Consider the following 17,673-nt stretch of genomic DNA (forward strand, 5'->3'; position numbering starts at 1 on the left):
CTCTATCACTGATATTCAGGCTGCTCTTTAGTTAGTGAATTTTTTTTTTAAATGAATCTCCCTCAATAAAGAAGGTGGGTTGAAATCACGGGGCAAAATGTTTTCCTAACTTGAACCTGCTTTGAGTCCAGAGAATCCAAAATATACTCTGAGAGATATGTGAGTCCTCAAGCTCTGTGACATTTGCTTATCCCTAGCTATTGCTTTTGACCGTGAGATTTTGGTTTATGGAATGTTAATATGTTTTATACAGGATGCTTCTGGTGAGGAGAGAAAAAGCAGAGCAAAAAGCAGCTAGCTTGGATAAGAAGTTGGCAGAAGTCACAGACAAGTTATCCTCTTCCATGAATATAGATATCAAAGGACAAGAAGATCCTTTGGGATTTTTAGTAATAAAGGTAAGATTACCCAACTCTTCATTTATTTGCAGAGATTATGGGGATCGTTGCAGTGACAGTTTCTATTGCAAGTTCAATTTTGACTGCCCTGCTTTTCTGAGCACTCTGAGAAACGAAGCTACTGCCTAACATTTTCAATGGTTAGTCTCTGGCCAAGTGAGGAAGTGCTTTTGTCCCAGGTCAAATCCAAAACTGGAAGGGACCTTTCCAACTCTCACACAACAGTGTAAATCTCATGAGAACAGCTGTGTTTGTGGAATCTCTGTCATGCTTGGCACCTCTCTATCAAATGGCTACCAGAGCTCCTACCTCAAGTACCTGAAGTGCAGCATCTTCCCCCTTGCCCCAACCACGCTATTGGAAGTGGTATAGGCAACAGTGGAATCTACACCCATGGCACACTTCCCATGGAATCCTACTCTCAGCATCAGCAGCTCCACTAAGCGAAACAAACAGCATCTCTTCCACAGGCCTGGAGCCCCCACTGTTTCCCTCTATTCATATCCATGGAGATGGAGTTTGGCTGACTGAGGTATTGTGGAAGGGGTGTCTCCTGCAGGTACTCCCGTGTGCTGAAAACAAAGGACTCCAAAAAGATGTGCCATCCCACCTGCAGCCCTCAGCATGTTGCGGGAGGGGAATGACAAGATCACCACTGAGCTCCAGAGATCTCCAACTGGTGGAGAGCCCTTGGGAGTCACAGCCAGCTGATGTACATTAGAGCAACCAAAGCCTTCTCAGATGCAATAATACTACTTGCAGGAATTGCAGTGCATTACTTGTCCATGAGACTGCATGCCTGGTTGGGGACTCCAGGGGTATATTAATGAGCAGAAGGGATGGAGTAAATAAAGAAATGAGGCTGCTAAATTTTTCTGTTGAATGAAACTCATGTTCCAACACCACATTTTAAATTTGTCTCTCTTCAGTATTGGTTTTTATTCCCCGGTTAAAAGCATAACAATGGCATAAAATGTTGAAGCTGTGTCTGTAGATGATTTGCTTTTATTATGCAGTTTCCAACGCTCTTGAAGGAACATTCACTAGAAAAGACAAGAATTGCACTTCTTGAAAAAGCCTTGGCTACTCAAGAAATGGAGCTTAAAGCTAGTAGGGAAACAATAGTGAATCTTGTTTCAGAAATGAAAAAGGATAAAAAAACAGCAGCTGGTCACACTGAACAACTGGCAATACTAAAGAAGGTAAGGGCAATACTTTCCATTAATCTCTTTTCCCAACTATCAGTGATATAGCATAGTGGATAAGGGCCAGATTGCCTGGTCATACAAGGGAGAGCAAGATGCTCCCTTATTCCTTTGCATTGGCTGCCTGTGTTGTGAGTAACAGTGCAGGGTGCGGCTGCTATATGTCTTCATTGTTCCAGCTAGCATAGACATGCAGGTGTGCTGGGGGAAGTACCCTGCACCCCTTGTTGACCTGGTGCAGAGTAGTTTCTACGTTGAGCAAGGTGGAAGGCAGATTGTGACTCTCATTGTCAACAATAGATAATTTTCCTAGAGTAAACAGGCTCTTTGGTGTTGGGCCTTACTACAGAGGCTGACCCATATTAATTTGGGGGCCTAATGGATGACTCAGAGAGGGTCCCAAAGCAGACACCACAATGACGAGGGCAGTGATCATGCACCATGCTGGTGTGAGGCTCAAGTAAACAATTCGAGTGGTGGCCTGACAAAAGACACTCCTTTCCCTATTTTGGGATGAACAACTAAGGAGAAAAGGTATGACTTCTTTGCATTATGGAAATATTGGCAGGATTGAAATATTTCATTTGCACAACTGCACCTGGCAAAATTGTATCCATCCCAATAAGAAAACAATAACCCTCTTGGAATGCTTTAGCAGCACAGATATTATTTAAAGAGGTTGAAAAACCTATCCTGGATTCTTGTCTGAATGAAACAGAAGCCCCCCCCAAAGAGGCCGTGCTGACAGACTGAGAAATATTGCGTTACTGTAATTTTCTTGCCTTTAGGAGAAGGATGAGGCTGTATTGACCAAGAACACTGTAGGATTCATACAAGGTTTATGCGCTTGGCAACATTCAGGGCACACCCGGAGTGTTGTGCTGGACCTGTGCACACACAGCTCCTCTCAAGGGCATCAACCTTGGAATCTCGCCCAAATGACATGAACCGTGGGAAGCCTCCCAGGACTGGGCTCAAGGCCCGAGAGCAAGGAATGCGGTAGATAGAAATTGGTAAATAAGAATGTTAAACAAAGCCAGTGTATTCCTTTTATCTGTTGGAGAATGTAATGCGCGGGGGGAGAGAGAGAATAAAGGGGAAGGTGGAAAGCTGACAGGCAGAAGCCTGTTAGCAGACCAGCCTGTTTGCTCGCTAAAAGCTGTGTTCTGTCTTGTCATTGAACCGCCACAAACACCTTTGAAAGGAATAACACCATTCTCTTAGAAAGATTGAAAGACAAGCAAATAGCTTGGGATAACTGTTGCCAAGAATTGCTCCATAAAGAGAAAAAAATCACTGAGTTAGATAGAGCTCTGCATGCCTCCATGTATGAGACTAAAACTACACAGATTCTATATCAAACCTTCATCAGTCAACTGGCTACACTTCTGAGCAACACCTTCATAACTGTGGCTGGGACAGAGGAAGCTATTAAAGAAAGGATACAAGAAATCCGTGGCAGTGAATATTCTTGGAAATCTGTGAGTACAGTACTATCAAACCTAGCCTTTATGACTACAATTTTGGTAAATCTGTTCTGAGAACTGTGCTGTTCAACATATTCATAATTGATCTGAAAAAGGGGGTAAACCATGAGGTGGCAAAGTTTGCAGACAATACAAAATTACTCAAGATAGTTAAGTCCAAAGCTGACTGCGAAGAGTTACAAAGGGGTCTCACAAAATTGGGTGACTGGGCAGGAAAATGTCAGATGAAATTCACTGTTGATAAGTATAAAGTAATGCACATTGGAAAACATAAGCCCAACTATACATACAAAATGAAGGGATTTGAATTAGCTGTTACTACTAAAGAAAAATTTTTTGGCATCATCGTGAATCGTTCGTTCTCTGAAAACATACACTCAACGTGCAGCAGCAGTCAAAAAAGCTAACAGAATGTTAGGAACCATTAGGGAAAGGATCGATAATAAAACAGAAAAGTATCATAATGCCACTCTATAAATCCATGGTACACCCATACCTAGAATACCGTATGCAGTTCTGGCCATCCCATCCTCCCAACCCTCGCAAAATATTAGAATTTGAAATTGAACAGAGAAGGGCAAAAAAAATGATTATGGGTATGGAACAGCTTCCATATTATGAGAGATTAGAAAGACTGGGACTATTCATTTTAGAAAAGAGATGACTGACTGCCAGAAGCTGGGACTGGATGACAGGAGATGGACCACTTGATAATTGCCCTGTTCTGCTCATTCCCTCTGAAGCATCTGGCATCAGTCATTATTGGAAGACTGGATACTGGGCTAGATGGACCATTGGTTTGACCCAGTGGTATGGCCGTTCTTATGGTCTTATTTTATTTTGTGACTAAAAACAATGGGACAAATTCATCCCTACTGAAACTTTGCTGACTTTAGTGGGATGACAGCAGGGATGGATTTGGCCTATTATTACAACAAAACAATATTATAAAGAAATATACTTATATTTCTTATATTTTAGGAACAGTTCAAGAAAGCAAACAAATGGATTTCATTATGTAAAATGGAAGGCTGAGAGGTAACATAGTGTTTCAACAATTTTTTACAGCTAGAACAAAATGTTTACCTGTACACTAATTTTGATTCCCACAAATAGTGTATTGAAGACTTGTAGAATGCAGAAAACCCCATTTAATTTTTTTGTAAAAGGAGAGAAGATCTCATTTGAAAAGCATTCTCTCCTCCACCATGTGATCACTGCAGGAAGACAGAAAGTTGTACAATTCCTACATACACAAAAGTGAAATTGTCTCCCTTTGTGCTCAGTGAGGGGTGAAAATCTATAGCCTTTGTTTTCAGGAGGTCATACTAGATTGTCATAATGGTCTTAAAAATCTATCATTTTTTTCCTATGTTGGAGCTTTGCTCAGTGTTTGTGGGGGGGCAGAAGGGAATCAGGGAGACAGTTATGAAAAGAAGTGGGGAGCCTAACTCCAGTAGCTTCTGTAGAGTTACTCCAGATTTATGCCAGCATAGCAGAGGATAAATTTGGCCCATTGTGTCTCTTTACTACTAGAACTTATTTTTAGGCCAGAGCTAACTAAAAAATAATGCACGTTAGCAGAAATGCAAGAATTAATTTTATACAAATAGCTTAGCAACACTAACAGTATGATATGCATAAATAAGAATGGAAAGAAAATAGCCTTTGACAACATAAACTCACTCTTACTGAAGCAACAGAGAATCATATGACCTTGCTTTAAATTACAGATGGATTAATATTTTTATTTTGTGACTAACCCTATAACTACAATGGGCCCATTTCATTCCTAGTGAAACTTCACTGACTTTAGTTTAATCTGTAGATCACAGATGTACTGAATTTGAAAAGTCAGCCTTAAAACAGCTTGAAGCACTTACCTGTTAACACTTTGGTGTGCTGCTACAGCCACCGTGGTCTCCCTCTTACAATATGTACTGCGTATTGAGACTGGGGATTGTCTCACTCATTGTGGCATTGAATAAGATGAGAAAATAATGAACTGCCAATGCTATATCTGATCTGGGAGAAGATCCATCCATTTCTAAATTAAGAGAAAAAATTGGAAGCAACATTTGCAGTAAGTTTTAAATATTTCCCCCCACTACATTGTAAAAGAAAGGTAAATGAATAATTTTGTAAACAAATATTAATGAAACGGCCAGTAAATGTAATGATATATTTAGCAACATGTTTGCCATTAGGTCTGTAATATTTAGTCTCTTCCTCAAAAATTTCAAACTAGAAACAAACTCTTAGCCAAGATTCTTCTGTGAAATTGTGAAGTAAAATACTCTCCAATATGAATTAGAATAGCATCTGCTGTCACACTATGTAGCTAAATATTATAAGGTTTTTTTCATACATCATGGCATAAGCAATTGGTTTCAAGAAAGATATTTGGCATACTATTGCTCTATGGCATAATGTTTATTCCTGGGGGAATTGTGCATCACTGCGCGTGTGCAGAATTCATGGCCCCCACAGATTTCTTTGCTTACCGACAGAAAAATGACTTCTGATGGGGAAGCAAAGGGAAGCTGCAAGAATGGTCATGTGCCCACTCCCTGTCAGTGCAGACTGGTCAGTTTGGGTACCCAGAGCAGCTGGTAGAGACGTAAATCACCACCTGTGTGTGTGTATGGGCGGGGGGGAACTTGGTAGTCATGTGTGAGAGAGAGAGAGACACTCTTTCTCTCTTGCTCGCTATTGCAGCATTCTCAATGTGGCGGGGCAGGGCTTTGGGGTATTTCTGAAGAGGTAGGTGTGGGGCAGGCTCTGTTCCCACAGGCAAGGGAGAATGTAGCAACCTGCATGCTTAGTGAATTGTTCCCATTGTTCTTAGTGAATTTCCCCAGGAGTATAAAACAGGTGTAAACATTTTTAGGCTCCTTTACATTGCCAGAGTGGGTTAAAGGAGCCTTATTGTAAAGGACAGTATGGCCTTATAAAGGTTTATGGTGTTTTAGTGATTAGAACTGGTCTAAAGTTTTGGACTGAAAAAAATTTCCTATCAAAATGTGCTCTATGACCTGTTTGTGACTGACCTTTCTGGAGATGGTCCGTAGCCAGTATAAATTGTGAGTTTGAGTCCCCAGCCCTCACTTGCTCTTCAGTTGTCAATGATGTAACACTGAGCATATGGCTGCATATATTTGTTGACTAATAATTAGAAGTAAAGGGTCAATACTAGTTACATTACTGTTAAACAGAGAGGGTTTGGTGATTTCCTCCAATGCTCCCCATTCCCATTCTCCATGCATTGTATTGTAGTTTAAATAAATTACCAAAATAATTGAAACGAGCTGGATTATATTGCATTATTTTGACATAAAATATGCAGAATTTTAAAATATTGTGTGCAGAATTTTTATTTTTTTCTGGTGCAGAATTCCCCCAGGAGTAAATGTTGCACAATTGGCCTGAAACATTATGGAGGATTTCATCTCCTCAAATACATCACATATTGGCTATTGCTGGATGTGGGATACTACACTAGATGGACCATTGATGCCTTCCAATATGGCAGTCCAATGTTCTTAAACTACCTTGGATTGTAATCCTCTGGGACAAAATAGCATTGGCTTTATTATGATGTTTGTGACAATATATAGTCCAAATTCTGCACTGTTCTGCATGGGTACATTAGGAGAGGTAACCTCTTTCTTCCAGTTCTTTAGCAGGGTGGCATTCCTAACTAGCCCACAATAGAGGGCTTGGGAGGGGGATGGACTCCTATGATGAAACATGGCCCAAAATGGGGCATGATTGGCTGACTAGGGGGTATGGACAGTCCCTCAGCCATCAGTGCACATTCTGCCATTGGAAGCATGCATTAGCCTCAGATACACATTGGTCCTTTTCAAAAGAGCAGCCTGCATCCTGGAATGTTGCATAGGATGGCAGAGCGCACACTGGGCTGTATTTCTGGTTATCCTCACAGTGCTGGCAGGGATTTGGCCCCAAGAAGAGTAGTTCTGAAACTCTCTTGAAGGTGGATTTATCAGAACATAAGGATGCCAGGAAGTAACAAGTATGTCAAAGTGCCAAATTGCTGTCTTTTACCCATAGAAAACTGATGAACTGCAGCAGAAAGTTGTGTCACTAACCAGTCAGCTAGAACAGCAGCATGATCTATATCATGAGGCTCTGAGTAAATCCTATAAAGCTGAAGAAGTGCTTCAGAAACAAAAGGGATCCCTAAAGCGCGTGGGGAAAAAAAGCTTGCTGCAGAAGATTTGTTCTTAGAGAGATTTATCTCCGAAAGGAAGAAAGTAAGGAGACTTCTTTAAAGTTCACACCGACGTCTCGCAACAGAAACACTGACACTGCAGAGTCAAACTGCATTTAGCTCTGATGGGGCAGAGGAACTGGGTAGAAAGCAGGAAGGGCCCAGTCCTGCAAGGTGCTGACACAGCCCTCAACTTTCATTGACTTCATTGGCATTGAGGGTGCTCAGCACTCTGAAGGAGGCACTCACAGGTTCTGCAAGGGCAGACTCCAGGAAAAAGGCCCAGTGTGTAAATGTATTGGCAGGTTTCCAGTGGTAGTGGCCAGTGAGGAATTAGGGTCCTGCGAGAGATACAAACAACATACACTTCTAATCTTACAACTGTACATCATTTCTTTTCTTTTTACCTTCCATGTTATCCCATTCTCTTCTTCACTCTCTTCCTCTCCTCATCGTTCTCCTTTTTACATTCTCATCTCTTCCTGTCTGTCCCCCTATCATTTGCTCTCATGCTTTCTCAGATGGATCTCTACATTTTCCTCCTCCTCTATCTTCTATCTCTCTTTTCTTCCCATTATCCCTGCATAGCTTCTTCCCTTCCCCAGCTTTCTAATTTTGTGGGTGGCAGCACCCCCTGTTTTGAAGTGGTTTCCATTATATGCAGGGTTTACTATTTTGTTCAATGGCTTTCAGCATTCCCACTCTAAAAATTGTTCCAGTGCCATTGCAACCATGCGGTGTTTGTATGGAAGGTCTGCCCTAGGGGAAAGGGAAGCAAACAGCACAACTTCTCTGCTTTTCGCTGGTTTCAGGGCCTTCCATCCTTTCTCCCCGATTTTGCTCCTCCTGCTGCTAGGTAGCATCTAGCTTATAATACATCTAGGCAGATGATTCTCTAACCTGCTTTACCTGATTGTGACTAACAAACACTCCCATAATGCACCAGCTGAACAAGTAAGGGGAGAAACTTAAAAATTGGAGCAGTAGGTATGTCATTTTGTAATATGCGTTTCAAAGCACTGGAATACAATTTAAAGAGTCTTTATGGACTGTAGCAGGGCGCACTTTGCTCCTGGTCTAGCACCACAGATGCTGTTCAGACTTCACTGGTTAGGTATTCACGCTGTGCAGTTTATTTAAATTCCTTCCATCAATATCTATACAGGTTTCAGAGTAGCAACCGTGTTAGTCTGTATCCGCAAAAAGAACAGGAGTACTTGTGGCACCTTAGAGACTAACAAATTTATTTGAGTATAAGCTTTCATGGGCTACAGCCCACTTCATCAGATGCATAGAATGGAACATATAGTGAGAAGATATACATACATACAGAGAACATGAAAAGGTGGAAGTTGCCATACCAACTCTAAGAGGCTAATTAATTAAGATGAGCTAATATCTTTACAGTTCATGCAGCAATACTATTTACAACATCCCTTGTACCATCAGCCCTTTCACCCAGAGCCCAAGAGGAGGAGAAGTCTCCCTTCCTTGTGTGCTCTCTAGGGCCTGGTCTACACTAGAAAATTAGGTCAGTATACCTATATTGCTTAGGGGTATCCCTGAATGACACAGTTAAACCGACCTAACCCAGTGAAGACAGCACCTAGCTTCTGCCTCTTGGGGAGGTGGATTACCTACACTGACAGAAGAACCCTGCCTGTCAGCATAGGTAGCATCTTCACTGAAGTACTGCATTCGTGCCACAGTAGCAGTTCATGCGTAGACAAGCCCTAAGCCTGAGCTCAGGCAACCCTGCTCCTCTCTTCCTGCACTTGCTTCCTGTGCCTTTTTATCAGCACTCAGCTGATGGGCTAATGAATCCTTAGTGCAGGAGCCTGCCAGCCTGATTAGATAGTTCAATCAGACCTCTCTGGGGAAACAATTAGTGCCAGAGTGATCAGAGTTCTGGCTCAATTCCTAGCTTACAGCACTCTGTCACATGAACATTTTTTTATACTTATACAGAAAAATGTATAAATGTCTTTGTAGAAAATGTATTTCTAATAACAAGGATGTGAAGTAATAAAAGAGGGGGGAAAACAAGTAAAAAGACACTAAAAAGAAAATGACTCTTAAATGACCTGTTTGTAACCTTGACTAGAATCATGCTAAAGATTGTTTAATACATTTTACTCGCTTGCTTCTTATGTAGCACATGGGGTTTCTGCAAGAGCTGACAGAGAAGCTACAGATTAATCAGGTTAGCTCACCAGAAAGTCTGCACTGCCAATATGAAATGCTCTTGGACAAAGCAGAACAGCTTAGTAAACTGGATACAGAATATCTCATTGCGAACAAGAACTGCATCTTTAATTTGCAGAAGGTCAGTGTAAATTCTCATTTTCACATTTTAAAGACCATTTCTCTTGTTGAGAATGGCTGATCAACATTACTAAGCTGCATGAGTCTTGTAGTAATGTCTGCACTTCTGTCATAAACCCCTGTAGGAACTGGATGAATGACAATGTCCACTGAAAAATACATAGATAAGTAGATTTTCATTCAAATGAAATCAAAATTAAGCCTAATCAAAAACAGAAAATATATTCTTCTTCCAATTGACCTGTAAACCTTGGTAACTGATACAGAATTTGTTATTTTCACCTGAAAATGCCAAAGATATCATATTTCAAATAACTTGCTTTATGATTTCAGTACTTGGTTATAAATAGGAATTCTGGGCAAGTTTTACACCTAATGAATGTTTGTTCCCTGAAGTCTGTATATATTAATGTATAAACTTACTAAATAAAACTGCTTACGCAAACTTAATAATTAATCCAAAGTAACATTTTGCATGGGGTTTAACACTTTAACTCCAGAAAACACTTTGGGTTAAATTCAGGGACAAGCACTCAGCCCAAGTAATGGGTACTTTTTTGGAGAGAGAAGGAAGGAAGAGGGAATTTCATGGATGAAGTAGCCATCTGTGGTACAACATATCCTGACTGCTGGGATGTGTAAAAAGGAGGGGAACTGAAGATATGTGCAGTGATGGGTTTGTCCCAATCTTTCCTCCTCCTTCAGCCTACTCCTGCCCCACCCTCTCTGGTCTTCTGCTTTAAAGGGTGCCCCCACAGAGTTGGGCTCCATGTCACACAGAGCAATGCAATACAAAGGACAAGCCATGGTTGTAATGTTTCAGTATTCGGTCTTCTTCAAGTAGGAGATGGGATGAAACAAGAATAATATTTTTAAAGGCTACAGCCAACAATGTTCCAGTACATATTTAGGGGTTCTTCTGAAGCAAATACTGGATGAAAAACTCTGGTCGGCACTGTTTAAAATAGGGTTTATCCTTGGCAGTCATGATAAAGTGCAGTGGCTAAACATGTTAAGTGCATCACACACAGATGTTTTATGATGATTTTTTTTTTGGTAAGTTTTATTAAACAAAGCTGGGTCTTTTCCCTGCTTCACAAGTGAAGAGGAAGGGTCTGTGATTTAAAAAAACCCAAAACTATTAGAAAACTGGAATATTTTCAGTGCTTAAAGAATCTTAATAGACTTCCCAAACATCAGCTAAAGCATTAAGTCACCCTATTAAAATGATAACCTAATACATGCATGAAAGACTTCCCGAATAGCAATATACATGCTTAAAGGCAACCGTGGCTTAGACAAATCAGGTACTATGTCAGCCTGACCTCTCACTCAAAGCTACTCACCAGAGTATTTTTGTTTTAGGTAAGAAGAACTGTCAAATGTCAACAGCAGGAATTCAAATCTTTTATAGCATATCCTGTAAAAAAACCCAGCCCTCTCTTAATGCAGGTAAATTCTCAAAGGGAAAAAATCAAAATGAAGACTTGGCAGATAGAACAACTGACAGAGAAGATCAAACAGTTTGAAAAAGGAAAAGAGCAACAGGTCTGCTTGAATACTGGGCAGGATCCACAGAGCCTGAAAGCCCAGAAAGAATCTGAGAAACTTCAGGAACTGCTTAGTGAAATGAAAATGTCAAATCAAACTCTCCAGGCAAAATTTGTGAGTGTAAATGATCTCAAAGTAAGTATAGCTATCTGTAAAATCAGATGAGAAATGGCTACTAATTAAATTCTGGGAATTCAGCCTTTTCTCTTCTATTTCTAAAATTTTTAGGCTTTTTAAAAAACATTTTTTTTGCAGAACAAAACCATAGAAGAACTCAGTAAATCTTTGGAAAAATTTGAAAAGATTAAGGAGAAAGCAGCTAGAAAGGTGGTCAGTTTGAAAACAGAACTAGACTACACAGAACATGAGGCAAGGAAGGAGAAAGAGAGGGCCCATCATATGTTGGAAGCAGTCACTAATGAGCTCCACATAGCAAAAAGAGCACTTGAAAAAGTAGCAAGAAGAGAAAAACAGGTACTTTCCTCCCATTGCTATTAAAGCAAATTATTAATGTCTTTTTTGCAACTCTTAAAAAGCTGATTAAATAGTTTTTAGTGGCTCTGGCCCATATTAGTTGCAACTCAGTTCACACAGTGGTAGCTCAAGGAGTTTTTAAGAGACTTATTCAACAACCTGAAAAAAAAGATTTTTATCCCAAAGATATCATGAACTGTGTTGCAGAAGAGAATAGGAATATCACAAGCACCATATTATTCCCTAAAAGGTCATTAGACGTTATCTCATCCAGATTTTTTAAAAGAGGGGGGAAAAGGAAAAAATTTCTAGGGCTTTAATTAATTAAAAATTTGTCTAGGTGTAGATTTTTTTTTACCCTAAAACTGATTCTAGCAACATTCTTATCACATCCACTGCCTTATTACAATTATTGTGTAAAAGTAAGTGATATTTTTTGCTTTTCTTATTGTGGTTCTTTGTAGCTTGTTGACTTTAGAGAAGCCATTACAAAAATTATGGGATTTTGCATAAATACATTGGCTATATCAGACAAGGAGGTCATCAGACAACTAAAGCAATTTATACAAGCCTATGAATTTTCTAAAGTTACTTCTAACAATGAATCAAAACTTTTGTGTGGTTTTACAACTGGATTTGAGAATCAGTAATGTGTATTTTGCTTCTTCTCAACACAACCTAGATTTTAGTGAGGATTTCTAGATTTCTGTAATATCATAGGTATAATCTAGTAATCAGTGCACAAGACTGGAAGTCTGGATTATATTCCTGGTTCTGTCACTTAATTGCAATGATACCTTGGGCACTCGCTGGCTCGTGTTCCCTAGACAATACTTATCTGCCATAAAGTAGTATTCTGAGCCTTAATTATTTGTTTAATGCTTTGAAATCCATGGACGAAAGACACCATGTAAGGATTATATAGGCTTGAATAGAGACTGGGAGTGGCTAAGTCATTATGCAAGATAATCTATTTCCCCTTGTTTTTTCCTACCTACATCCCCCCCCCCCCCACCCCGTTCCTTAGACGTTCTTGTTAAATCCTGGATTTGTGCTGGAAATGGCCCACCTTGATTATCATACATATTGTAAGGAGAGTGATCACTTTAGATAAACTATTACCAACAGAAGAGTGGGTTTGTGTGTGTGGGAAAAAAGGAGGGGGGGAGAAAACCTGGATTTGTGCTGGAAATGGCCCAACTTGATTATCATACACATTGTAAGGAGAGGTTTCAGAGTAACAGCCATGTTAGTCTGTATTCGCAAAAAGAAAAGGAGTACTTGTGGCACCTTAGAGACTAACTAATTTATTTGAGCATAAGCTTTTGTAAGCTACAGCTCACTTCATTGGATGCATACTGTGGAAAGTATAGAAGATCTTTTTATACACACAAAGCATGAAAAAATGGGTGTTTACCACTACAAAAGGTTTTCTCTCCCCCTACCCCACTCTCCTGCTGGTAATAGCTTATCTAAAGTGATCACTCACCATCACAGGGCCTAATAACATCAGCCACACTATCAGAGGCTCATTCACCTGCACATCCACCAATGTGATATATGCCATCATGTGCCAGCAATGCCCCTCTGCCATGTACATTGGTCAAACTGGACAGTCTCTACGTAAAAGAATTAATGGACACAAATCAGATGTCAAGAATTATAACATTCATAAACCAGTCAGAGAACACTTCAATCTCTCTGGTCACGCGATTACAGACATGAAAGTTGCGATATTACAACAAAAAATCTTCGAAACCAGACTCCAGCGAGAGACTGTTGAATTGGAATTCATTTGCAAATTTGATACAATTAACTTAGGCTTGAATAGAGACTGGGGGTGGCTAAGTCATTATGCAAGGTAACCTATTTCCCCTTGTTTTTTCCCACCCCCCGCCCCCAGACGTTCTTGTTAAACCCTGGATTTGTACTGGAAATGGCCCACCTTGATTATCATACACATTGTAAGGAGAGTGATCACTTTAGGTAAGCTATTACCAACAGGAGAGTGGGTTTGTGTGTGGGGGTGGGGTGGGGGGGGGAGAAAACCTGGATTTGTGCTGGAAATGGCCCAACTTGATTATCATACATATTGTAAGGAGAGTGATCACTTTAGATAAGCTATTACCAGCAGGAGAGTGGGGTGGGGGGAGAGAAAACGTTTTGTAGTGGTAAACATCCATTTTTCCATGGTTTGTGTGTATAAAAAGATCTTCTATACTTTCCACAGTATGCATCCGATGAAGTGAGCTGTAGCTCACTGAAGCTTATGCTCAAATAAATTGGTTAGTCTCTAAGGTGCCCCAAGTACTCCTTTTCTTTTTGCGAATACAGACTAACATGGCTGTTACTCTGAAACCTGTCATATAAGGATAAAGTATCGTTATATTAACCTTCACAAATCATCAAACGGTTGTTGAAGAGTACCACCTACTAAATAATTTAAGTGTATTATTTTCACCATGATCTATAGTACTTAATAAAAAAAAAGGCATGCACTATATCCTCAGCTGCCGTAATTCATGGCCCCATGAATTTTTTGTAGATTAGCCTGGATTTGTCAGAAGTTAGAAATAAATATCAAGGGCCACAAATTTTTAAAGGGGAGGCAAAGCTCTGCGAATTAATCCAAAAACTGTACATGCAAGTTGTGGGCCATGAGCAAAATTATAACATGTGAACTACCAGTAAAAACATTTTCTGATTTAGTATATTTCCAAAAGCATGGCCTGAATTTTACAAGTGTTATGCAAACACAACTCCATATGAAATCAATGGGAGCTATACATGCTCAATACCTCTGAAAATTAGGCTTTTGCCTTTTAACCCACTCTTAGTATTTTTATATAAATTTTACTGTTCTTAGTTATTACTGTTGTTTTTACACCATTGTATTTTATTTAATCTCTCATGACAGTATTTCTGTTATTTGTCTCTCAATTGTTGATTTTATTTTTATAAATGTTATGTTAGATTCTCTTTCATATATTCCTTTACTCCCCATTATTTATTATTGTTATTTAGATAGTGGCAGTATTCCAAATGAGCTAGGGGTTCTCCAAACATCTGAGGTCCCATTTCTTGCCCTTAAGAGTCTACAGTGTAAAAAGACAAAGACAGACAAAAGTTGTGGAAAACAGACATGACATACAAGTAGAGCAAGCAGAGTGATAATAAGAACGAGTATTTTAGTTTGTTTAATTTAAATAACTCCATTCCCCCCTATAATTCAGCTATTTTATCTTCTTCTCACACAAGTCCCAGCTTCATTTCCCGTGTCCCATGCCCTTCCCCCTAACATTCAACCTCCTCTCTACATATAGATGAGCAGTTCATTCATGAGGTAAAATAATAATTAATAATAATAAGAGAAGGTTACTCACCTTGTGCGGTAACTGAGGTTCTTTGAGATGAGTGTCCCTGTGGGTGCTCCGCTCTTGGTGGGACGTACCAACACCTGGAGTGGAGCACCCACAGGGACATTGCTCGAAGAAGAATAAAAAATACAAGAGATGAATTACTCAGCTAATTTCTTGTAAGGATTACTGAGAAAATGGGAATACAGGAGGGATTTAAATGAGGAGAGGTTGGTGACATTGTAGACTAGCTCAAGCAGGGTGTTCAATGTGTAGGGTGTAGCATGAGAAGGAACCCTGAAGACAGTTGTGCATGAACCAGGCAAATGGCATAACTCTTACATATCATTAGGTCTTATCTTTTCATTTTGTCTTGCTGCCTTATTTCCCATGTTTATAAGATACCTCTGACTGTTATAGATACTGTGTTCCAGTGACATCTTCTTCCACAAATCCACTAGTGTTCATTCAAAACTGCAGGGATCCAATGAAGATGGAGACAGACATCTGGATTTTTGGCACACCTCAATTTGCCTTTTAAAATATTTAACTTGAGCCCATGTGTTCTTCTTATTAAAGAAATTAATGTGGGAATATTGGTAATTTATGGTGAATCCTAGAGACTCTAGCATTCTAATCAGAAGATTTCTCTTCTTCTCCTCTGGTAGTATTCTTCATCAACCAACCATCTCATGAGTTCCCAACTCTGCAGTGCCACAACACTGTAATCACAGATATGTATTTTAGGTGGGTGTGACATTCCCCAGGATACAATCTGGACTGTTGAACAGCTCAATTCTCAATTGTCCCCTCAATTCTCCAACCTGGGGTGCCTTTTATGTTGCTTTGCTATGAGAGCAGCCATTCCTGGCTTGTTCACACACAGCCTCTCATGATATCAGTGCTCTAGCCAGTCACTCCTGAATTATATTGCAGGATGATCAGTGAATTTGCAGTCCCAGACTTGTCCCCAGAAATGTGCATCTTGTATTGCCTAGCAACCTCCTGGACAATACAATGCTTATAGAAAGTTTGTAATTTCATTAACAGAAAATGGTATGCACAAACCCTGTTATCGCAAATGGAGGTTCCCAAACGCTTCAGTTCAAACGCACACTGGTTTAGTTAAAACAATAGAGCAGGTTTATTAACTATGGAAAAATAGATTTAAGTGATTACAAGTAACGATGCTTAAAAGTCAGAATTGGTTACAAAGAAATAAAAGGTAAAGGGAAACTAATTCCTAATTTAACAAGCTAAGTGAATTTAAAAGCAGAAGGTTTCTCTCACCAAATGCTTACAGCAGTCTGGCTGGATTCCTTCAGCCAGGACCACTCCCCGAGTTCATTGATGCTTCTTTTGTCTTTCAAATGTTTATCTGTGAGTAGATATGAGGGAAGAGAGGTGATTTGTGTCCTCTGTTCCTCATTTTTATATCTTTTCGTCCTCTTTGAGAATAATTTCCAGCTGGGGTTCAGGCAACAGCCATTCTGTTTACACGGGAACCCTCCAGCTTTTCCATTGTCAAGATGTAAATTTCTCACTCACACCCTTTTTCCTGCCAAAGAATGGCTGCTTACCCAGATGATAGTCCATTTGATTGTTTTGACACATGGATGAGGCATCAGTTTGCCTTTTGTCTCTGAGGAACTGGTCTGGACTGCTTCCTCAGATTTGGAGTATGCCTTAGTAACATCATAAAGTAGAATCTTATAGTTTACACATATATTATACTTGCCACACATATTTTACCAGGACAATAATGATCAGTGAATTAGGAGTTTTCATAGAATCATAGAAGATAAGGGTTGGAAGAGACCTCAGGAGGTCATCTAGTCCAACCCCCTGCTCAACTCAGGACAAACCCCAACTAAATCATCCCAGTCAAGGCTTTGTCAAGCCTGACCTTAAAAACCTCTAAGGAAGAAGATTCCACCACCTCCCTAGTAACCCATTCCGGTGCTTTACCACTCTCCTAGGGAAAAGTTTTTCCTAATGTCCAACCTAAACCTCCTCCACTGCAACTTGAGACCATTACTCCTTGTTCTGTCATCTGCTACCACTGAGAACAGTTTAGATCCATCCTCTTTGGAACCCCCTTTCAGGTAGTTGAAAGCAGTTATCAAATCCCCCTTCATTCTTCTCTTCCGCATACTAAACAATCCCAGTTTCCTCAGCCTCTCCTCATAAGTCACGTGATCCAGCCCCCTACTTATTTTTGTTGCCCTCCCCTGGATTCTTTCCAATTTTTCCACATCCTTCTTGTAGTGTGGGGCCCAAAACTGGACACAGTATTCCAGATGAGGCCTCACCAACACTGAGTATTTACAAGGCAATTGTCCAGTTAAGATCATATAAATCATGTCCTAGTAACACAGATGTAATGGGCCTAAATTCTCCTTTCACACTAGGGTAAATCAGAAGTAACTCAGTTGAAGTCAGTGGAATTACAACACTCTAAAATTGGTATGAAAAGAGAATTAGGTCAAATGTGCATAGTTTAAAATACAATAACAGTTTTTGCTAAAAATGTATCTTTTAGCAAGAGGTAGGTCAAACCAATATCAAGAGGTGTGGTAAGGCATGGTATTACAACATTGTGTTGCCCCAAAGACAAGTATTGTGGCATCTGTGGCACTTTGC

General features: G+C 39.9%; 1 protein-coding gene across 1 annotated transcript; it reads left to right on the forward strand.

The window, feature by feature from the left end:
* The first annotated feature begins 254 nt into the window (after window positions 1–254).
* Window positions 255–12,324, forward strand: LOC141990209 (coiled-coil domain-containing protein 170-like). Its single transcript, XM_074957191.1, is given in 10 exon segments — window positions 255–398; window positions 1,415–1,600; window positions 2,392–2,417; window positions 2,793–3,084; window positions 7,165–7,305; window positions 7,308–7,367; window positions 9,480–9,656; window positions 11,102–11,335; window positions 11,456–11,674; window positions 12,139–12,324. Coding segments are annotated over 10 exon segments (1,665 nt in total).
* The last annotated feature ends 5,349 nt before the right edge of the window (window positions 12,325–17,673 follow it).

Source organism: Natator depressus, chromosome 6, assembly GCF_965152275.1.
Source record: "Natator depressus isolate rNatDep1 chromosome 6, rNatDep2.hap1, whole genome shotgun sequence".
NCBI classification, from domain to species: domain Eukaryota; kingdom Metazoa; phylum Chordata; order Testudines; family Cheloniidae; genus Natator; species Natator depressus.